Source organism: Wallemia mellicola, assembly GCF_000263375.1.
Source record: "Wallemia mellicola CBS 633.66 unplaced genomic scaffold WALSEscaffold_12, whole genome shotgun sequence".
Taxonomy (NCBI): domain Eukaryota; kingdom Fungi; phylum Basidiomycota; class Wallemiomycetes; order Wallemiales; family Wallemiaceae; genus Wallemia; species Wallemia mellicola.
Genome location: NW_006531969.1, coordinates 259,083 through 279,775, shown reverse-complemented (window position 1 = coordinate 279,775; position 20,693 = coordinate 259,083). Strand labels below are relative to the sequence as shown.

General features: G+C 40.6%; 13 protein-coding genes across 13 annotated transcripts; 8 read left to right on the top strand and 5 right to left on the bottom strand.

The window, feature by feature from the left end:
- Window positions 1-555: 555 nt before the first annotated feature.
- WALSEDRAFT_60634 (transporter) lies at window positions 556-2,765 on the bottom strand. The gene is made up of 13 exons (XM_006958829.1): window positions 2,676-2,765; window positions 2,609-2,630; window positions 2,555-2,561; window positions 2,465-2,509; window positions 2,296-2,417; window positions 2,103-2,251; window positions 1,985-2,056; window positions 1,860-1,938; window positions 1,807-1,816; window positions 1,281-1,760; window positions 1,165-1,236; window positions 1,055-1,115; window positions 556-1,007 (listed from the first exon to the last, which is right to left on the bottom strand). The coding sequence occupies exons 4-13, from the start codon at window positions 2,483-2,485 to the stop codon at window positions 619-621; spliced, it is 1,455 nt and encodes a 484-aa protein (XP_006958891.1). The 5' UTR covers window positions 2,486-2,509; window positions 2,555-2,561; window positions 2,609-2,630; window positions 2,676-2,765; the 3' UTR covers window positions 556-618.
- An 80-nt stretch (window positions 2,766-2,845) lies between these two features.
- On the top strand, window positions 2,846-3,695 carry WALSEDRAFT_57778 (SMAD/FHA domain-containing protein; the record flags this gene model as incomplete). Its single annotated transcript, XM_006958828.1, has 3 exons — window positions 2,846-3,272; window positions 3,317-3,479; window positions 3,525-3,695. The coding sequence occupies 3 exons, from the start codon at window positions 2,846-2,848 to the stop codon at window positions 3,670-3,672; spliced, it is 738 nt and encodes a 245-aa protein (XP_006958890.1). The 3' UTR covers window positions 3,673-3,695.
- On the bottom strand, window positions 3,673-4,311 carry WALSEDRAFT_46697 (histone-fold-containing protein). The gene is made up of 3 exons (XM_006958827.1): window positions 4,210-4,311; window positions 4,095-4,160; window positions 3,673-4,050 (listed from the first exon to the last, which is right to left on the bottom strand). Exons 1-3 carry the CDS (start codon window positions 4,298-4,300, stop codon window positions 3,737-3,739), a joined length of 471 nt encoding a protein of 156 aa, XP_006958889.1. The 5' UTR covers window positions 4,301-4,311; the 3' UTR covers window positions 3,673-3,736.
- An 18-nt stretch (window positions 4,312-4,329) lies between these two features.
- On the top strand, window positions 4,330-5,035 carry WALSEDRAFT_46694 (small nuclear ribonucleo protein SmF). Its single transcript, XM_006958826.1, has 5 exons — window positions 4,330-4,484; window positions 4,532-4,657; window positions 4,705-4,769; window positions 4,812-4,832; window positions 4,880-5,035. The coding sequence occupies exons 1-5, from the start codon at window positions 4,479-4,481 to the stop codon at window positions 4,932-4,934; spliced, it is 273 nt and encodes a 90-aa protein (XP_006958888.1). The 5' UTR covers window positions 4,330-4,478; the 3' UTR covers window positions 4,935-5,035.
- A 94-nt stretch (window positions 5,036-5,129) lies between these two features.
- On the top strand, window positions 5,130-7,074 carry WALSEDRAFT_39018 (MFS general substrate transporter; the record flags this gene model as incomplete). Its single annotated transcript, XM_006958825.1, has 10 exons — window positions 5,130-5,438; window positions 5,486-5,533; window positions 5,580-5,591; window positions 5,636-5,737; window positions 5,784-5,846; window positions 5,939-6,105; window positions 6,158-6,701; window positions 6,745-6,831; window positions 6,877-6,895; window positions 6,946-7,074. Coding segments are annotated over 10 exons (1,479 nt in total), but the record flags the coding sequence as incomplete, so codon positions are not given.
- Window positions 7,075-7,221: 147 nt separating this feature from the next.
- On the bottom strand, window positions 7,222-8,052 carry WALSEDRAFT_46690 (hypothetical protein). The gene has a single exon (XM_006958824.1). The coding sequence runs from the start codon at window positions 8,022-8,024 to the stop codon at window positions 7,368-7,370; it is 657 nt and encodes a 218-aa protein (XP_006958886.1). The 5' UTR covers window positions 8,025-8,052; the 3' UTR covers window positions 7,222-7,367.
- Window positions 8,053-8,073: 21 nt separating this feature from the next.
- On the top strand, window positions 8,074-13,075 carry WALSEDRAFT_60632 (hypothetical protein). The gene is made up of 12 exons (XM_006958822.1): window positions 8,074-8,106; window positions 8,152-11,157; window positions 11,202-11,446; window positions 11,493-11,627; window positions 11,673-11,909; window positions 11,954-12,222; window positions 12,269-12,284; window positions 12,335-12,390; window positions 12,449-12,517; window positions 12,564-12,775; window positions 12,821-12,882; window positions 12,926-13,075. The coding sequence occupies exons 2-6, from the start codon at window positions 8,412-8,414 to the stop codon at window positions 12,128-12,130; spliced, it is 3,540 nt and encodes a 1,179-aa protein (XP_006958884.1). The 5' UTR covers window positions 8,074-8,106; window positions 8,152-8,411; the 3' UTR covers window positions 12,131-12,222; window positions 12,269-12,284; window positions 12,335-12,390; window positions 12,449-12,517; window positions 12,564-12,775; window positions 12,821-12,882; window positions 12,926-13,075.
- WALSEDRAFT_32913 (symbiosis-related protein) lies at window positions 12,182-13,065 on the top strand. The gene is made up of 8 exons (XM_006958823.1): window positions 12,182-12,222; window positions 12,269-12,284; window positions 12,335-12,390; window positions 12,449-12,517; window positions 12,564-12,626; window positions 12,673-12,775; window positions 12,821-12,882; window positions 12,926-13,065. The coding sequence occupies exons 1-7, from the start codon at window positions 12,202-12,204 to the stop codon at window positions 12,844-12,846; spliced, it is 354 nt and encodes a 117-aa protein (XP_006958885.1). The 5' UTR covers window positions 12,182-12,201; the 3' UTR covers window positions 12,847-12,882; window positions 12,926-13,065.
- WALSEDRAFT_32912 (aquaporin) lies at window positions 13,052-14,275 on the bottom strand. Its single transcript, XM_006958821.1, has 4 exons — window positions 13,955-14,275; window positions 13,361-13,906; window positions 13,274-13,311; window positions 13,052-13,226 (listed from the first exon to the last, which is right to left on the bottom strand). Exons 1-4 carry the CDS (start codon window positions 14,249-14,251, stop codon window positions 13,187-13,189), a joined length of 921 nt encoding a protein of 306 aa, XP_006958883.1. The 5' UTR covers window positions 14,252-14,275; the 3' UTR covers window positions 13,052-13,186.
- Window positions 14,276-14,327: 52 nt separating this feature from the next.
- Window positions 14,328-16,724, bottom strand: WALSEDRAFT_60630 (putative acetylornithine transaminase). The gene is made up of 7 exons (XM_006958820.1): window positions 16,495-16,724; window positions 16,299-16,448; window positions 16,090-16,255; window positions 15,784-16,041; window positions 14,972-15,739; window positions 14,771-14,924; window positions 14,328-14,726 (listed from the first exon to the last, which is right to left on the bottom strand). Exons 4-7 carry the CDS (start codon window positions 15,838-15,840, stop codon window positions 14,350-14,352), a joined length of 1,356 nt encoding a protein of 451 aa, XP_006958882.1. The 5' UTR covers window positions 15,841-16,041; window positions 16,090-16,255; window positions 16,299-16,448; window positions 16,495-16,724; the 3' UTR covers window positions 14,328-14,349.
- On the top strand, window positions 15,929-16,782 carry WALSEDRAFT_29123 (hypothetical protein; the record flags this gene model as incomplete). Its single annotated transcript, XM_006958819.1, has 4 exons — window positions 15,929-16,041; window positions 16,090-16,255; window positions 16,299-16,448; window positions 16,495-16,782. The coding sequence occupies 4 exons, from the start codon at window positions 15,929-15,931 to the stop codon at window positions 16,780-16,782; spliced, it is 717 nt and encodes a 238-aa protein (XP_006958881.1).
- A 14-nt stretch (window positions 16,783-16,796) lies between these two features.
- Window positions 16,797-17,579, top strand: WALSEDRAFT_60629 (putative iron sulfur cluster assembly protein, mitochondrial precursor). Its single transcript, XM_006958818.1, has 3 exons — window positions 16,797-17,006; window positions 17,053-17,154; window positions 17,202-17,579. The coding sequence occupies exons 1-3, from the start codon at window positions 16,860-16,862 to the stop codon at window positions 17,520-17,522; spliced, it is 570 nt and encodes a 189-aa protein (XP_006958880.1). The 5' UTR covers window positions 16,797-16,859; the 3' UTR covers window positions 17,523-17,579.
- An 81-nt stretch (window positions 17,580-17,660) lies between these two features.
- Window positions 17,661-20,147, top strand: WALSEDRAFT_60628 (hypothetical protein). Its single transcript, XM_006958817.1, has 6 exons — window positions 17,661-17,718; window positions 17,762-17,803; window positions 17,852-17,934; window positions 17,982-18,568; window positions 18,617-20,077; window positions 20,134-20,147. Exons 1-6 carry the CDS (start codon window positions 17,695-17,697, stop codon window positions 20,139-20,141), a joined length of 2,205 nt encoding a protein of 734 aa, XP_006958879.1. The 5' UTR covers window positions 17,661-17,694; the 3' UTR covers window positions 20,142-20,147.
- Window positions 20,148-20,693: the final 546 nt, after the last annotated feature.

Below are 20,693 nucleotides of genomic sequence, written 5' to 3'. Positions count from 1 at the left end.
ATAATCCATGTGATCTACTGGTAGAGACTATTTATAATCATATGTTACAAGGGAAAGGAACCGGATATACTTCAGATAATGCCGAGCAAATTTACAGCTATTTATACCTGAAACAATAATCTCAATAAAATTTGGAAATTGTTTGCTTCTAGAAGCCAAAACAATAAATTTTCACTATTTCTTTAAAGTAAACAAGTCAAAATAAGTTGAGAGTTCACATTGAGAGAGTGTCTAAATGAAGACGTTAACTTTAATTATAACAAATATGTATAGTAGCAGCGATGCGTCCCAAAGACGCGTGAAACAAGTGATGTGACTACAAGCGTCGCTAAAAGTCTCGCTTAGTTACAAGCAACACGTCGTCATGTAAAATTGCTGCTTTTAGAGGATTATGTAAGCGAGAAGGTCAAGTGAGATCTCGTTCGGGGATAATAGTCAAAGTGCATAGAAGAAATAAAGACTATTAGATCTTAGCATATAAATGAAAGAAAATAGAATGATAAATGAACATATAAATATCGCGTGTATGACTTTTCAACTTGTCGACATCAAGATAAATATTAAGTATGTTCATTAGAAAACTCTAGGAAGTACATGAAGGAAAACTAAATAAGTAAATTAACATAAGTATCTAAACATCGGATGCTTATCACCGAGGTTGGCAATATCTTCTCTTGAATATCCGTGCAAACCCCATCTTTCAAGGAGGACATGAGGAAGATCAACGAATTCATTCTTGGTCATCGAGAAACTAGTTGTAGGAGATTCAGTGTCTTTTTCGTTGATACTCTCCTTCGATCCGTATTGTTGTATGATTGTGTATATTTCTTCCAGTGTTCCATATTTTTCGTCGCGCTTTCTGTTATCCCTTTTGAGAACAAAAAACATAACAATCGCCAAGACAAATATGGCGAAACTGAACGCAGCGGAAACGGAATGGCCAATCCTGAAGTCTGGCGCGCCATCATCTGGATAAAGATATGCAGAGAGGATACCAGCAGAATTGCGTGGAATAACTGTTAGCTTTCGTCGATCATTGAAAGGTACTACTTATCACACATCATAATGAAACCTTGAGTGACACCTCTCTTGTAAGTTGGTCCGAATGAGCCTGCCTGTTTTAGGTTAATTAGCAAGAAGTCGTTATTTTGGACTTGAACGTACGCCCCATGCGAGAACTGTAGCAGCAGCAGGTGAAAATCCAGAGACACTAACGAAAATTGCAAAATATTTCACCTGAGCGTTTTAGAATTATCTTTGGATCAGCAAAGAATCCTTACCCCCGGTACGGTGTTAGGCACGACTTGGATAACGATATATCCAATCAGTGATATGAAACTACCGACAATGACAATATAAGCACGTTTCCCGGTGCGGTCACTGATATAAGCCGATGCGACGGTCGTTATGAAGGCTGCAGCATATGGTGGAACTGTTAAAAGCTGAGATTGTGCTGTAGACCAATCACCGAGCTCTTTAATAATTGTCGGGCTGAATGTTGCAAGACTGTACAACAATGCTCCGGCCATGAAATAGAGTGCTGCAAATCCATACATCCTGAAATCTAGGAAGGCAGAATATACGTGACTCCAATTAAAATTCACATCAAGTGATAATGCTCCTTGACCTTGCTTGATGCGATGTATTACGAAAGCTCTTTGACGTTCATCAAGGAAGCTGGCATTTGATGGGAGATCGACGACTGCCCAGAAAGAGAAAATACCGACGACAAATGAGGCTAAGCCTTCAATACAGAAAATCTGGTAGGATGTTAGACATTATATTTATTAGCTGACGATTGCACACCCAAGCCCATCTATTCGATATTAGTGTATGAGACAGAAAAATTTACCACTTACCCTGGCAAACCACCAATTCCGCGCATTTGACTGAGACCATATGCGAGTACACCACCGAATGCACCAGCCAGAACACAGGCTGTTGGTTCATATGAGAACTGTATTTTTGAGAAATTAAAACCTACCTGAGAACAAGAATCCCATTCTGAGAGCTTGTTCTTGGCGAGGATAATATAGGGAGATAATATAAATTGCGCCTATGTTTTGTAAGCTTGACTTATGCTTGTTAAAATTCCTGCTAACCCGGAAAGAGGCCCGATTCAGCTACACCCAAAAGAACCTTAGAAGTAGTCAACATGAGAGCATTGAGATATTTCTGACATACTCTAGTAGTAACCAGACCTCCATAATTTTTAACGAAGCTCTGAGAAACCAATATGATACCCCAAACACTTAGCTCTGTAAGTCGGTCGGTGTCCGAAACGAGAGTACTCACGTTATCATAACGGGAAGCGTACGCTTTGGACTGAAACGCTTGACAAGAAGGTTTCCAATTATTTCAAAAGCTACATATGTCGCGAAGAAGACAGTATTTGCATTTCGAAATTGGGGTGGATCCTGAAACATATTCCAATAAGCTGGAATGTATAGCGGAATAAACATACCATATGTAAATCAGTTATCATTCCATCAAGTTTTGCTTGTCCGATCTAGCTCACGGTTAAGAGTCGCATTGCAATATCTAAACGACTCACGTTTACTCTATTATGAATTAGAAGTTTGGTATTTGTCAGTGTGTATAAATTTACCTATCAATGAAAGATATCAAATCTGAGTGATTATTAGTATTATCTAAAAAGGGAAACATTTACCCACAGAGAAGACCTAATATAGGGATCAAACGCAAGTCTAACTTCCAAACAAGCTTGCGCTCTTCCTGTGCACTAAAGCCAAGGTTATTCGGAGTTATTTGCACCATTTACTTCAGGTGGTGGTTATACGAGAAGCCGTAGATTAATTAAGTAACTAATTCCGATACTGTCATCATGTCTAGTAGTAAAAGTTATGCCGAAGGCAGCGGAAGAGGCAGGAAATTTGACAACGATAGAGACGATAGGGATAATTATAAAAACAATAGAGAATACGAAAGACGTCATAGAGAAGACCGGCCACGAGGGAGTAATAGGGGTAGAGAGTCCTACGAAGATAGGAAGCCATATAGAAGTAAATATGACGATAGGAAACCATACGATGATAGGAAACCTTCTTATAATGAGTTAAATCGTCGTTCACAGTCTCCTCATCAGGAAACGCCAGATTTCAAGCCAAACTTCGCGAACTCGGGTTTATTAGCTGCAGAAAGTAAAACTGTTAATGGCACAGTACTAAAATACCACGAGCCATTGGAAGCTCACAAGCCGGATAAGAAGGACGATTGGAGGATTTTCGTCTTCGAAGATGAATCTCAGACGGGTGCGTCATACGTTTTTACTATAGCATTATTAAGAAATGGTTAGATATGCTCACACTCGATAAGCAAAGTTGCTACCTCTTTGGCCGTGATACAAACGTAGCTGACTATCCTATCGTCGATGCCTCTATTTCGAAACAACATGCTGTTATACAGTTCAGAATGCTGCGCTCTAAGAATGAATTTGGTGATGTAAGCGAGCAGGTCAAGTAGGTTGTTTCATTTAGATAGTCATTCAACTGACGTAATTTCAGGCCATTCATCCTAGACCTCGAGAGCACAAATGGTACGCATGTAAATGGGAAGGAAATACCAGTATCACGGTTTTATGAGGTTATGGCGGGTGACGTTTTACAATTTGGCTTAGACAAACGAGAATTTGTCGTTATAAAAAGTGATTAGAGCGAGTAAAGTGGACAAAATTTAATAACTTATTACAACATACGCTAGAAATACAAAACCCTGGCTACTCAGCTTGCGGGCCAGTCGTGCTTGCCTCCATGCGTGCCTTTGAGGCTGCGAAAAGCTCCTCCTGCTGTGCGAGAAGCTGCTCCTCTGTCATACCGGATGCAGCCAATCTCGATCCTTTCCTTTCCTTATCCCAGGCTGACTTAACTTTAGCCTGTGCTTTATGATCCCTAAGAACTTCTTCCATGTCTTTCAAGTAAGTCTCGAAACCGAGTGTCTTTAATGCAGACACGACATGCTCAGGTGATATCGTCTTCTTGCTATCTTGTTCGCATGCTTCGTTAGCTTCTGATGAAACCAAATGTATAAATTCTGAATAAAGTCAGAAAGTCAGAGACAGAGGAAGATGTACATACCAACACAACATTCTATGAGTAAATCGCGTGTCTCCTTTGCTACTGTGAGTTCAGGTGGAAGCATTTCTGTGTGATTTATCAGATGGGCTGCACTTCTAGGAGAAGATAAACAAACCTTTTATGAGCTTCTCAGCGGTAGCTTTCGGGAGTGTGAGATCGTCATCAAACGAGCTCGCCGTTGGTATGTTCTTTTCGTCGTCAGACATCGATGGACTGTGTAAAGAAGGAATATAGGAGAGGAGAAATTTATTATATTCGAAATAGTGAACTATAAATTGAAGGTAAAATAACAGTAAAGTAGCTTTATTTAGACTATCTCGAATAGCTCAAGATGTGACAAAAATATTTCTATCGTGACGACAACCAAGAGCTATAAATTGAATAATGAGTGTGAGGATATATGACAGTATGAGATAGTATATCTCATTATTTCATAGGTTCAGCCAGTCAATCCACGCCCATTCCTTAACGATCTCACCGGTAAAGCTGTACAAGTGAGGCTCAAATGGGGATTGGATTATAAGGGATATCTCGTATCAGTTGACAATTACATGAATTTACAGGTTTGTCGTTTATATCAGCTTGTAGGACCTATCTGATGGAATACTAGCTGGCGAACACGGAAGAATTCCAGAATGACAAATCAAATGGTGCGTTAGGAGAGGTTTTCATTCGGTGAGTTTTTAGAATATGTCGGAATTATCTAATATCGTCGAGTTGCAACAATGTACTCTGGTTGTAAGCCTACAAAGCTCTTACTGATATCCTTATCTAATAATCTACAGGAAACAATCAGACGATGTCCCAAATCAAGCTAAAGAGGAAGAAATGGAACAATAGAACAAAAGACGTAATCTACCCCTTAGTTTATTTAGCTATACACATACAAAAGCCTGTATCAGTCCAATTAATGTATAAAGTTATGACGCCGTTATTTGCCTACACATTCATACCAGTACCGGCTAACGGCTTGTTTGGTATGAATATGCACTAGACCCTGAATATTATATTTCCTATTGGATATTATACGCACCGATGAGTGTCTTTGATGATCACTCAGATAATCAGACACCAGCTCAGCTTTTCCAATCTCAGATACGCGTGAAGAATACGAGCACGCCAAGTGTAGACAACACGAGCAAAGTAAAGGAGGACATCGACCAATTTAGGTACAGAGATAGCACAGATGAGAGGACAGACGAAGAAATCCTAGTTAAACGACTCAAAAGACGCATTGATTGGCATATTGTCCCTGCACTGTTCCTGCTTTTTTGCGTCAATTTTCTGGATAGAGTCAATATTGGTCAGGCCAAACTAGAAGGTCTTCTTACAGATATACACATCGTGAGTGTCATTGTCTTACATCCTTATTGTGCTTATGTTCCCCTGAGAATGACTATCAGTTCGAAATCTGTTTGACTGTATTCTATGTCAGCTACGTGAGTATTCACTTGTTCGTTGATACTTCAATTGACTCAGTCTTAGATAGCTTCAGAGGTATGTCAGTAACAAACCACAATACACTCATCCAATACTCGTAGATACCCTTGAATATGCTTACGAAGAAGATAGGGCCTCAATGGACTATTCCGTTGATGGCTGTCAGTTGGTCCATCGTTTGTACTCTCACTGGCATTATTCAAGTGCGTCTTTTCCGCTATGTTAAATTTACTTCTAATAATCACATAGAATTACGCAGGGCTGATAGCGGTTCGCTGGTTTCTTGGTTTAACTGAAGGAGGTATGTTTCATGTATTTGCTTCGTTGCTCTCTACTAACATGTGCAATAGGTCTCTTTCCGGTATGTAAATACCCATGACATGAGTTTTGCTTATTCTGTGAAGGGCATGCTGATAATCCTTATCGCGTGGTACCCACGTAAGAATCAAGCGATTAGAATCACGATCATATATCTCGGAAGCCAACTTGCTGGTGCATTTGGTGGTATTTTCAGTTATGTGTTAGCTCTGATGCGTGGTGTCGGTGGACTTGAAGGTTGGAGATGGATATAGTAGGTATTAATGGACCATATTTGAGAATTTTCACTTAGCATAATTTTATAGCATAATAGAAGGATTGTTGAGCTTCATTGTAGCCATGGGATCATTCTTCTTTATACAAGACTTTCCTGATAAGTCTAAGCTACTCAACGAGGATGAAAAGGCGACCTGGTACAGATACATTGAAACACAACAGGGGATGCGTTTTGATGAATCTATTCCTTTCACATGGTCACAAGCCACATCAGCGTTTACAGATTACAAAATGTACATGTTTTGTGTTATCAACTTCGCTAATGGTACTCTCCTCTATGTTTTAAGTACCTGGATACCAACCATCATTAGTGAATTGGGCAATTTTGATATTGCTGAGTCGCATCTACTCACCGCACCTATTTATATATTTGGTATGATCGCAGCTTTCTTGGCTGCTCTCTGGTCAGATCGTAAGGCAGAAAGAGGGTACTTATGTGTTTCCGGGTTATCAATCTCAGCTATAGGATTTATCTTAATTATGGCAATACCACCCAACAAGGCCGTTGGTGCGAGGTTTTTCAGTTTGTTCTTGATGATCGCGGGCTCTAACATCTGTGCAGCCGGATTATTGGTGAGTAGAAACAATTATGAGTTCTCTCATAACACTCTAATAGTCTTGGTATGGAGCTACATTTGGTCCATCATATAGAAGAGCTATTGCAACTGCTTTCATTATCATGTGTGGTAATAGCGGAGGTCTGGTGAGTATATAGCCTACACACTAGTCATAACTGACGAATAAATAGGCATCTAGCTTCATCTACCGTATGTAGAATTTCAGTTTTCGCTAGTAGATCAGCTAACACGTCTGATAGCCGAATCCACAGCACCAAGATTCTTACCGGGTCATGCATACTGTTTGGCATTCTGCATTATTGGTGCCTCAATAAGTTTTATTTTGAGGTATCTCCTCAAGAGAGAAAACGACCGTCGCGATACACTCTACGGCACTCCAGACGTGTATCACAAGAGACTGGCTTATCGTCAGTCAATCACGAAGCCAACAGAACAAAATAATGATGGTATCGTAACTGAATTCGATGAGAAGGCCTACCTAGGTTTGCAGGATTTGACAGATCTGGAAATCGCTTGTTTAGGTGACAAGCATCCACTCTATAGGTGAGCATAAGAAGCTTGGGCTTATCTATACGTAACTAACTAAGCATTGCAAGATACATATTGTAATTACCGTTAGACACTATTATTATTTCAATTCACGATTGTAAGATCTTCTAATTTATGGAACTTTGACGCTTGGTACTGATTTTTCATCGACATTGAAATATCTATCGACCGCACCACTTTTTTGTACTTCAGCTGTTAAAGAATCTCCTGATCTCTTCCAAATGACGAACCATTCGCCAATTTTCTTATCAGACTTAACGTCGAATGTCTCAGCTATGACTTCGCGAACGTCGTGATCACGTCCTTCACCGATGGTGCTTGTAAGTTCACCATCAGATACTTCCCAGCTTGCCAATGGTCTATCAGCTCTTCTCAACCATTGAGTGTCATGAACGACAGTTCTAAGTTTTCTAAGGGTGAGTGAATGTGTGATTAACTCGACGCTTTGTCTGCTATTTGAAGGGTTTACTAGAACTTTCATTGAGCTTACGTAAGGTTTACCACACCAGTTTATCATCGCTGTGGACGTCACACTTGTACCAAGGGCTGTAGTTATGAGGAATACTCTACCAGCGGTATTTATAGGAGCATCTAAAATAGCTATGATAGGTGAAATAGCTACTGCAGCGCCTAAAGAACCGAAAGAGAAGACTTTCAACTTTCTGTAGACATCCGATAACGATCCATTGTAGAGTTGTACGATCTTTGGAATTGCGTGGGTTGATTGTAGTCTTGATAATATTGAAGGTATTCTATGCGCTAATTTCATCTTTATCAACAAAGTGATTGTTGAATTCAAACCATTATGGACGAGCTCACGAAATCATTGAGCGTGTTAAAAGGTTATTCACGTGAGTATTTTATAATTTATATTGCTTCATTAACAATAAATGCAGCTGTAGATAAGAAGGTTGAAGCTATACACAATCTAGAAGTCGCATTCACGAACGGTTTGACAGAAGAAGAGCAAGAGCAGATTGAGAATATAACGAACATTCTAAAGCTTAATTTAAGATCACCAAATGCTCAATTAGGACACGCCGTGGTCGCAATCTTACCAGCATACATTCCAATTCTGAATAACGCGTCAAATAACGAGAACACTAGACAATTCAAACTAGGATTGAACGCTTTCTTAGCACCACCTAATGGATTGATGGAGAAATTAGCTGATCAGAAGGAAAGGATAAGGGATGCAGCGAGGGCTGCACTAATGGCACTCAGTATTGGCACGTTGAAGTTCGGCTCACAGTCACAATCTAAGCTCCAATCATCAGCGAAATCATCTGTCAGTAGCAGTAGTACGAAAGACGCGCCTGAAACACCTTGGACTATCCTCGAGAAAGCCCTCAGAGAGCAAGGTTTAGGTGGTAAAGCGTGGAGAATACGTGAGCAAACATTGCTGCATTTGTCTACTTTGCATCCATTACAATCATTCCCATTGCGCACATTCCTCAGTCCATTCGTCATCCTTCTCGAAGACTCAGATGCGAGCGTCAGAGAAGCTGCGAGATCTACGATTATAACGCTCTTTAGAAACTCCTCAGCACAAGCAAAGACAAGTCTCAGGAAAGAAATCACTGATAAGGGTATAAGGAAGAATGTCGCGGATGAAATTCTAGACGGTGTGCTTAAGTCTGCTACCCACAAACCTGAACTCATCCCAATGCCAATCGACGATCCAATAGAAGAGGTTAAATTAGCTGGTTCTAATCCTCAATTATCAGGTATATCATCAAGACCACAATCATCATTTGGCTTCAATAGGGCACCAACTGCACCTGCTCCGACATCACAAGCATCTAACTCCAGTGAAATCGAGAAACTTGATCCAGTTTATGTCGCTTCGGGTAAAGATCTCGAGAAGGAGTTCGAAAGTATGCACATTTTATTTAGCGGTAAAGAGACTGAGCAGAATTGGATACCTAGAGAAACTCAGATTAAGAGATTAAGAGGAATGCTCCGGGGTGAAGTACAACAACAGTATCACGATATATTCATCCAAGGTGTCAAGCATAATGTAGATGGAATAATCGCAATTGCAGGCTCATTGAGAACTACCGTCGCTTTGAATGCCATTAACTTATGTGTTGATCTTAGTCATTTCCTCGGATCGTCAATGGACAGCTTCGCTGAACCAATTGTCAGCTGTTTGATGAAAATGGCTACCCTGACTAAGAAGATTGTCGTTCAGCACTCACAGAGTGCCTTGACAACAATTCTTCGGAATGTATCATACAGTGCACGTATACTTAACGTTCTTTATAATGCTATTCAAGAGAAAGCTCCAACACCACGTCAATTTGCAATAATGCACTTACGAGTAGTAATCGAAACACATGCCAGGGCACACAAAACTTTCATTGAAACTTCAAATGGTCTACAGACATTAGAGACATCCATAAAGAAGACCCTAGGTGACGCTAATCCGGGTGTCCGTGAGCAAGGTCGTACAACATATTGGTCATTCCAAAATATTTGGCCAGCTCAATCAGCGAAGTTAATCGATAGTCTTGATCCAACTGCTCGAAAACAACTTGAAAAAGCGAAGAATGCTGGTAATCCCGCACCAGCTGCTAAGAAGAGTGGATTAGCTTCACGTTCGCAACAGTTTAAAGAAGCCAAAGCAGCTTTCATTGCAAGAAACAAAACAGGTCCATTACCTGAATCAACAATACCACTTCCTGATACCCCGGAGAAGAGAAAGACTGCTGCTGTTCATGAAGATGTCGAGAGCAGATCTGCGACCCCAATAATGAAGAGAACGCCACCTCGAGATGAACCTTTACAACAAGAAGACTTTGAGCAGGGATCACAAATTGAGGAGACCGAAAGGACTGAAAGGATCGAGCCAGAAGTGGTTGAGCAAGAACCAGTCGGTCAGATCGAGCAAGAAGAACCCGCTGAGCAGATTGAACAACAAGAAACAATCGAACAAAGTGAGCAAATTGAACAACAAGCACCTGTTGAACAACTCGAACAAGATCACCAAGTCGAGGAAGTAGGTGAAGAGGAGAATATCGAAGAGGCCGCTCCACCCGCTTCACCAATGCAGATTGGATCTCCACCTGCTAAAGATCATTATGACGATGAAGAAATGACGCCTGGCTCACCTACACCTCTTAAACTTTCAAACAGGGGTCCATCTAGGTCTACATCACCAAAGGAATCATCACCACTTCGTCAATCATTCAACCTAAATGACAGTACTTCAACAGTAAATACTAGCAAACCATATGGTTCACCACCACATAGACCATCACCACTGGGTCAAACACAACCTTATCAAACTCGCCGTCCAAGTGAAAGACTGAGTGTTGCAATGATGGGGTCACAGAATACACCATTCGGCAGTCTGATGCAAGAGAGTCAACCTGATGATTGGCAAAATAACTCGGCGATGGAAGATACATTTTTACTCGGTAATAAATCTAAGAATGACACTATTGAAGTGCAGGATGAAGACGAAGAACTTGAAGTTATGAAGTTTGATGATTCACCACTCAAATTGCAAAGGTCGTCTAACAAGCGTCCACTCAAAATGTCTGCATCTACACGGTCATCTCAGACGGAGGGTACACCAAAACAGTTTAACAAAGAAGTTGAGAATACTGCCGATAATATAATGGAAGATCTCGCTTCGACTAGGATATCTAATACAGGTGAAGGTGCAGGTGAAGATGATAACGAGGCAACACCTGTAAAACCTATCGCACCAGCGGTTCTAAACACATCAATGAGACAATCACATGCAACCCCACCATCTAAGATGCGCAAGATCCTTCAGCAAGCTCAACAGGTTGTCGATTCGCCGATGAACAAAGCTGGTACACCTAAAGTTATGAAAGACATACAGAAAGTTGGTGGAACTAATCAGTGGTGGTTGAATAAAATTGATAGCTGTGAGTGATCCAGGTAGTAGTTTGAAAATTACTAAATCATTTAGATGATAATAAGAACAGCAACTTGCTGGATTCCAAGTATGAGCAACATTTGGACATACTAGAAAGACTCAAGGAGAAGCTTGTTGGTGGTGACTCGCTCTCTCAAGTGGAGTTAGACCAATTGAATACGATTAGTGTGATGTACCCAGTCACATCGGATAAAGAGAATGACAATAGTATATGGAGTGGAGGTGACATATTTACTAGCATATTAGAGGGTTCTCTATTGATGCTCGATGATACGAATGTGGGTGTGTTCTATTTAATATATCACTACTGACATGTCCACGAAGCTCAACGCTGATCAACAGGATGCTACGTTAAGATTACTGAGAAACCTGATTGACAAGCAATCTGATTTGCTTATCGGTAGTGAAATGAGTGTGTTCAATAGTCTAATCAAGCTCCGTTTGTCTAGTCGGAAAGAAGTGGGTGAAACTATGAGTAAAAGAATAAACTAACGATCGCACAAGAATTACGACGCATCTGATGCCCTAATGGAGCTATTCACAGACAATATTGACCCAATTTGTGGTGTGGGAGCACTCGAAAGCGCAATTGAAATCAACAGCAATACGACGAGTGCGGATGGAATGAAGACAGCGATGTCATTCTCATTAGCCTTGAAAGCACTAGGAAGACTATTCTTGAGATTACCTAGCGAAGTACTCGAGGAGGAGATACCACGCGTCCAAGATGTATTAATGAAGGTGTGTGAGAATAACCAAACGCGAGATAAGCTAACAAGGGAAAGGGACTAAACTATGAGAATGGCTTAGTACGACAATCGACGGTTAAGGTTATCGTCGCTGCTCAATCAATATTACGTGACGAAACCAAATTGTTTGATTTGGCAAGAATACCAGAGAGTAAGAAAGGGATACTGACTTATTATATTAATAGAGTGGGATTACATAATAATTTCACTTGATTTTGTAATTTTATCAACTAATATAATATACGACGTCTGTTGAAGTTGAACAGCCATCATCTATCGTCGAAATGGTTAGATCTAAATTTAAGGTGTGCAGATAGATATACTAGTCTACTTTACTAATATCTTCTATAGGACGAGCACCCATTTGGTAGGTTATTCATCACTTAGATTAGAGATTGGCCACGCTAACGAGATTAGAAAAACGCAAAGCAGAAGCAGAGAGGATTAGACAGAAATATCCTGATAGAATTCCTGTGAGTTATCTCTACATTCCTCGAGACAGGGGTCACCATGCTAATTTAATGACGATAGGTAATTTGCGAGAAAGGCGATAAAACTGATATTCCTACGATCGACAAGAAGAAGTACTTGGTTCCATCCGTCAGTCTTATTCTAGATATCCCAGCTTTGAGCTTACCAGTTTTAGGATCTTACCGTTGGACAGTTCGTATACGTTATTAGAAAGAGAATAAAATTGGCTCCAGAGAAGGTTAGTTGGTCTTATAGTTTTCGCCATCTAGCTTATCATCTCCTAGGCCATCTTCATTTTCGTCAACGAGGAGTTACCGCCAACTGCAGCACTAATGAGCGCAATCTACAATGAACACAAAGACGAAGATGGTTTCTTATACGTTACTTGTAGGTGTTATCTTACCCTCAGGTGAAAACCTAAACCAATGACAGACTCGGGAGAGAATACTTTTGGTTAATGTCATGACGCGCTTTTTAGCATAATTAATATCAATGTAGGTAGTCTATTCCCTTATTACTTTACTAAACTCACTCAAGAACGACTAACCTGTTGACGAACTTTGACAAATGTTTTACTTTATTCACTTTCACACTTCTTGGTATCCGCGGAATAGTCAAACAAATGAAATACCCTTATCGTAGCCGAATTCTGTCTTATTCTTTATATATATATATGCAAAATTCATTAAAAATTACGTAATTTGGTAATCAAATGAAGCGTAAGAAGGCATAAGCGAGAAAACAGTAATCCGTAAATAATCAGAAGGCATGAGCGCTCTACTTGAGCGCTAAAGTAAGTTAGGCAATTACACCTGACTCATAGACGTGAGTCTTTTTCCTGTGGTTTGTTTAGAATGTGTACGAATTGTAAACACATACACTCACGTGTTAACTGGAGAGTCTGCACCTGAATAGATGAAAGCCTGCGTGTTGTTAGTATTTCAGGATAAGTCACTAAAAGCAAATACGCACATCATAAACAAAAGCACCGGCAATACCACCACTTATTGGTGCTAACCAGCCACACCAGAACCAGTATTGACCGAAGAATGACCAAACTTCATTTCCATATCCCATAAACCAGGCCATAAGACGTGGACCGAAATCTCTAGCTGGGTTGAAACCACCTGCGGTGTTACCACCGAGTGCAGCACCCAAACCAAATATAGTCAAGAATAATGCAAATGGCATTGTTCCGTGTGGAGGCGAGAGGTTTGATTTGTCTGACAAGGCGAATACCAAGCCAACGAGAATTGCGGTACCAAGGAATTCATCAAAGAAACAGTTCAATGCTGGCAAATAAGGCTGTGGCATAGTGAAAAACAATCCGCCAGTTGCTGTAGGACCGTGTATAGTACGCAGACCATCCTCGAATTGGTCAATAGAGTAGTGATAATTAGCGTACGCGACGCAAGCGCCTGCGAAACACCCTAATACTTGTGATATAGTGTAGCTAGGTACTTTTCTCCATGGGAATCCTCTGAAAATTGCTAAACTGATAGTGACGACAGGGTTCAACTGGAATTTCGTTCGTCAGTTTATAAGTCACTAATGAATAAAACTTACATGTCCACCAGATATACCACCAGCTATCCATACTGCACCAGCGACACCGAATGCCCACGTCAGTGGTACACTGAGTGCTACGCCAGAACCCTGGAGTGTGTATTGACAATTAACGCCTGCACCAATAACAATAAGAACAAAGGTTGATAAAAACTCGGCAAGTTCTTCCCTGTATGCGTTCTTAATCAACGCCCATTTGTTCAAAATGCCTGTAGTTGGTGTACTAGGCTCAACAGCTTCAGCTGGTGCCAATCTTTCATCATTGTGGTTTGAATATGCTCTATCAAGTCCGCGCATGATAACGTTCGACGTTCAACGTTCAACGTTTTTTATATCTCCTTATCAGGGAAACTAACGAATGAAATTATAAAATAAAAAATTTCTATATTATACATTTACTCTTTCCTGAGTACTTCCAAAACAGCTTCAAATATATCGCAAGCTTTGTTGATTTCTTCCTCTGAGATCGTCAAACTTGGTACTATTCTAACAGCGTCTGAACCAGCGACCAAGATGAGCAAACCGCGTTCACGGGCGAGTGAGAGAGCTTTACCTGGATGAGCGGTATCTTTGAATGGTACACCCAGGAGGAAACCGCGTCCGCGTACTTCAGATTTGATCAGATCTGGGTATGCAGCGGCAAGTTGATTCAAACGCTCTTTGAGCAATTCTGCACGTGATTTCATATCAGGAAGTTGTGATAAACGGGTGAGAACGTGGTGTGCAACTGCAGTAGATAATGGTGATCCACCGAATGTTGTTCCATGTGAACCTATCATTCTATTAGAGAAGTTTGTATTAAAAGACAAGACAAACCTGGTGAAACGTTGTTTGCAACTGAGTCACGCATGAGGATTGCACCAATTGGGAAACCATTTGCAAGTGGTTTGGCCATGGTTATCAAATCTGGGTGTGCCTCTACAGGGAAATCTGAGTGTGCCCACATGTTGGTACTTCTAAACAATCCACACTGGGTTTATAACGTTAGAAAGGCTCATGAAAGCGAATGAAACCCACTTGAATTTCATCATAGATGAGTACAGCGCCAACTTCATCACAACGCTTTCTTAATGCAATTAAGAAATCAAGATCGACATTGTGGATACCACCTTCACCTTGAATAGGTTCTATGATTACACCACAGGTCTTCTCAGTGACAAGCTCAGTGAGTGCTGGAACATCATTAACATTGCCGACTTTAACACCTGGAATGAGTGGTGCAAATGGATCTTGATATTTTGGGTTAGAAGTGACAGATAAACCACCCATACTCCTTCCGTGGAAAGCATTATTGAAGCAAACAAGCTCAACTTTGTCTGCTGAGTGTTGCTTTCCGCTCACTCTGGCAAATTTCAATGCACCCTCATTAGCTTCTGTACCAGAATTGGCGAAGAAGGCTTTCAAACCTGCACCTTCTGTGGAGGAACCCTTCACGTATCCAAGACCACCATGTTGCTTTGTGAGTGTTGTCAACAAGTGCGCAAGTTCGCCTGACCATTCATTGTGATAGAGGTTAGAATTATGAACCAACTTAGATGATTGATCTGCGAGTACTTTTGATACACCATCATCAGCATGACCCAAGCCATTTACAGCAATACCTGCGCTCATATCAAGGTATTCTCTATCCTGTGAGTCATAAAGTTTCAAACCCTTTCCGTGAGTGAATATAACAGGTGGACGAGCGTATGTATTTACAACGCTGTTTGCATATCTGTTGAGTTTATCGATTACTTCCTTAGGTTGCGGGTTGTCTGGATGTGTTGGCTTTATGTATCCTGACGCCTAGAGTTGATTAGGAGGGGATATACCAAAGAATAAAGACTAACAGCTGTCGATAATGACCTGCGGTTGTTTATCAGTCTAAAATTTCTGATAGAGAACATGATTGTTTGAAAAGAAGACGTCTTTCCACTGACAGTCAATTTCGGAAATAGCGAATAACTAAACGATAAAAGATCGCATTTGTAGATAATGTCATATGAGGATGATAATCATTTGGGTGCACAGGTATTACCTGTAGCTAACCTCCCTAGTGATTTCTCTGGCGATGTCGAAGATGGTGCACAGTATCTCTTCACTGTGAGGTGAGGAACGGTGTATAAAATGGAGTACGTATCTAATTAATAAATCAGACGAGAAGCTTCTACTATACCCAACCACAAGCGCGTTGATAACCCCTATGAAGTAGTGTGTAATACATCCACCGAGAAGGGAAAGCAGAGGGATACATCAGACATACAAGAGCCATCTAGGGAGTGGCGTATTAGTTTTACAGCTAATTTCAAGAACCTACGTAAAGTAAGTAGATAAGTAGCAAGGAACCATACTAAATCAAAAGTAGCAACTGAATAGCGTGAATGTACCACCTTTGAGTGAGTTACCAGAAGGTTATATGCCATTTCCGGGGAAGAAAGACAAGGGAGGGTGGCTAAACTACATAAATGAACTCAATAGAGAGCCAAAGTTGTCAATAATGAAGTCACTAACTATGGTGAGTGATTGGATTATAAACCGATCATTTATTTACTTATATCCAGATATCGGCTTTAACATTGATGACGTTTTTGCTAGAGAATGCAAAAGAAGGCGGAATCTTAGCCGATAGGCAGACACGTTGGATTATCTATTTGATAGCAAGTAGAGAAGAGGATTATAGTGGTGAACTTGTGAGTGAGCTAAGAGTAATAGCCAGGTCAGTAGCAGGGATTATCCAAGACAACGATAAGGAATCAGATAAGAAGAACCTTTGGATGGTGTTGACAGCGATAGTGGGAGGGTTCAATCAATATGATTTGTATACAGATTTTACTAATAATGATTGGTGAATTAAGATTTTATAAAATTTAGCATTTTTTGGTGATGTCAACCTATCATCTTCGCTTGTTTATATACGACGATCATAATGCTTGGAAATATCTTAAGAAGCACAACAAACGTAGTAACCAGAGGCGTTGCTAGACCAGCTATTGCGCCACGCTCAGTTATTATGCCATCAACTAGCCGTTTATATCATGAACGTGTTATGGATCACTATCAGAACCCACGTAACGTGAGTGAACTAGCGAGTTAAGAGGACATATTCTAACGTTATGCAGGTCGGCTCATTAAACAAAAACGACAAAGACGTTGGTACTGGTATCGTTGGTGCACCTGCCTGTGGCGACGTTATGAAATTACAAATAATGGTAGATGACAGCGTAAGTAGGCTATAGCTTACACTACAATACTAATAAGCACCCTATAGGGATTAATCTCAGACGTAAAATTTAAAACTTTCGGTTGTGGATCAGCCATCGCATCTTCCTCATTCATGACGGAGAGAGTTAAGGGATTGACTTTAGATGAAGCAGGTGCTATCAAGAACACTGAGATCGCTAGAGAGTTATCCCTCCCACCTGTCAAGTTGCACTGTTCCATGTTAGCAGAAGATGCTATCCGCTCTGCTATAAGGAACTACAAATCCAAAGCACAAGAGAGAGGCACATCATTCACAGGCTCAATTGATGTATCCCAATCAGTTTCCACTGGTGAAACGACGGCTGAACCAAAACCAGGTGTTGTTTAATTATTTTTCATTATTTTATATTTGTATTAACGACATTATATTATATTTCTTATTATCTCTAACTAGTTATTATTATCTCCTATTATTTGGCTGCCATCTCTCCATTTCTTGAACTATAACTATCATTATGTCAGAAGTGGCGGAATCGCTCTCCTTGGAGGAGACAAATGCTATGCGTATAAAGATCGGCTTGAAGGTTAGTATATAATTTATATCTCTCTACATCTAACATTTAGTAGCCAATTCAAGCTGATGGTCCACCGGCTGAAGATAAGGAGAAGGTGAGATATACTATTACTATACAATACAATACCTAACTCACCTACTAGTCGGCTGAATCAAACTACGCCACTTTGAAGGCAGATGAGCAGAAACAACGAGATGATGAATCTCAGCGAGAGAAGATCGCAAAGTGAGTAAATGCTCTATCATATAGATCTTTAATAACAACTTCTACAGAGCACGTAACAAGTTAGAACTTAATAAACGTCTAAAAGGTAAAACCTTAGCTGATGATACTGGGGAGGATGATGCTAAGAAGTGGGCAAAACGAATAAAGAGAAAGCAGAAAGAGGCGGCTGATAGGATAGCTAAGCAACAGGCTGAATTAGATACCAATTATCAGCAGGATTACAATGAATCTCACTTATCTGGTTTAAAGGTAGCACATGATATCGAAGATTTCGCTGAAGGCAAGGAGCACGTCTTGACACTCAAAGATACAAGTGTATTAGATGACGGTGATGACGAACTTCAGAATCTTGATTTAGCAGAAGACGAGAGAGGCAAGGAGAGAGCTGAACTACGTAAAGGCGTAAAAGCACATCAATACACTGGATTAGATGATGACGAGTTTACTACAGATGGTGATGCTAAAAAGCCATCCTTATTAAGCAAGTATGATGATGACCTCAATGGCTCTTCTGAATCTGGATTTAGATTGGGTGACGCTATTGCTCCCACAAAGCCCAAAGTAGAAGAGGATAATGCTCTCACCCAAGGTGAAGAGAAAGTCAACAAAACCATGCTCAGTTTGGACTACTTGAGTACGTCTTTATCTTTTTTAACTATGATCTAGCTAACAATCTACACAGAAAACCAAGAGGCTAGTGATTTCCTCAAGGAAGGTGACGTCGGTTTCAAAAAACCAAAAACTAAGAAGAAGAAGAAAAGTTCTCGTAAGATTGAAATTAAAGAGGAAGAAGATCAAGATATGGAGGTAGACGTTAAACCGCCACCACCTCGTGAACGCGCCAATCTCGAACATTCAAACTTCATAGATGACGACGATTTACAAATTGCACTTGCCAAACAAAGGCGAGAAAAGCTTAAGAAGAAGTCAGCACGACAGAGAAAACCAGAGGATATAGCAGCCGAGATTAAGAACCTCGAGGAATTTGACAAACATGATGATAAAGCCAAAGAAGGGGGTTTAGAATTCGATGACACGTCTGAATTCATCAGAACAGTTCAATTGGCTCCACAACAAGAGGCTTTCGAGAGTAAAGTGAAGTCTGAGCCGCTCAGTGAAATTGATCTGGCACCACCGACTGCTGAAGTGGGTGAAGACATGGACGTCGTAGTGGAAGATGTCGATGGCATTAGACAGCAACAAGAACAAGACGAAGAAACTGTAGAGAGGGCAAAGAGTGAATCTCCAAGTGTTCCATCAGAAATGGCTCAACCTCAACCCGGTAAAGGTCTCGGTGGTATTCTCGCATCATTGAAACAACAAGGACAGATTGAAACACTCACTCCAGAGCAACGCGAGAAGGAGAGAGTACAACAAAACAATACCAAATTTTTAGCAGAGCAGCGTATGAAAGAGATCATACGTGAAGAAGAAAAGTTGAGAATACGTAACGATCATACGAAGACACAAGCACAGCGTGACTTTGAGAATAGACAAAGGGATGCAAAATCAGCACAGGAAGACAAAGAGGCGTTCGAGAGGAATTACAAGCCTTCGGTAGATATCAAATACTTCGATGAGACAGGTAGATCTCAAAGTACGAAAGAAGCCTGGAAATACCTGAACTATAAATTCCACGGTAAAGGACAAGGTACTAAGGGTAGAGAGAAGGCGCTAAGGAAGGTAGAAAATGAGAGGAAGCAACTCGCGATGACATCTGGGGAAACGCCACTCAATATGATGTCTTCATTCCAAGCTAGACAAGAAGCGACGGGCTCTGCTCATATGGTTTTGTCTGTTGGTAATAGAGGAGCTGCACCGCAGGCTGACACGCTCTATGATCCTGACGCTGGGCTGTCTAAAGGCAAGAAGCGAGCCGAGAGCGCTGACAGAGGGGATTACCAACGCGGTTCATCTACTGGTGTGGCTAGTGTTGAATCATCAGCAGGACCAGCGCCTCCTGTTAGGCAAGGGACTAGTTCATTCGTCCCCATCAGTGGTACTGCGTCAGGTACGCTGACGAGCGAGACTGAAAAGCGGACGAAGTCATCATTTGCTCCAATTGGTAATGGTACTACAAGTTCGGGTGGCACCCAGTCAAATGAACAAGGTGGACTCAAGTTGGGTGCGAAGATTAGCTTCGGTAAGCGTAAATCCGATGTACAACCAGATAATAATCGTGATAATAAACAAATAAAGCTAGATGATTAATTTGTAGATTTATGTAACTTTTTTGTTTGGTATTTCCAATTCTTGGCTGCGTGCTAAATATAGTATAGAGGTACAAGAGGGTGAGGTTGTGATGTTGATATCATAAACTAATAAACTGTAACAAAACTGTTTAAACGCGAATTCTACAGGTTGGTCGATAGAATCCGCAATCAGGATGTTTCACAAAGTTTACCAGCGAGAAAATAATGCATTTTATTAGTATAAAGAGACAGTATAAAAGCATATAATAAGTAATTTAGATATATTTTAACAATAATTATTCATAATATTGTTTCGTCTCAAAACTGCGTATAGAATCGCCAAGGGGGGTCTATCAATGTGATCACATTTGTAGCTCCGCATTGTTCTTCTTCTGTAGTAACCTTCAAGATGAAAATAAATATATTCTTTGTCTTTTCCTTTTTAGGTAAGTTTGATCGATAGATGTTGAATGATATCTAATTGTAATCCCAGCAACTGGACTTGCTAATCAATCAATACCCAATGAAGAGGCAGCAATAGAAGCTAGAGAATATAAGCAGAATAGA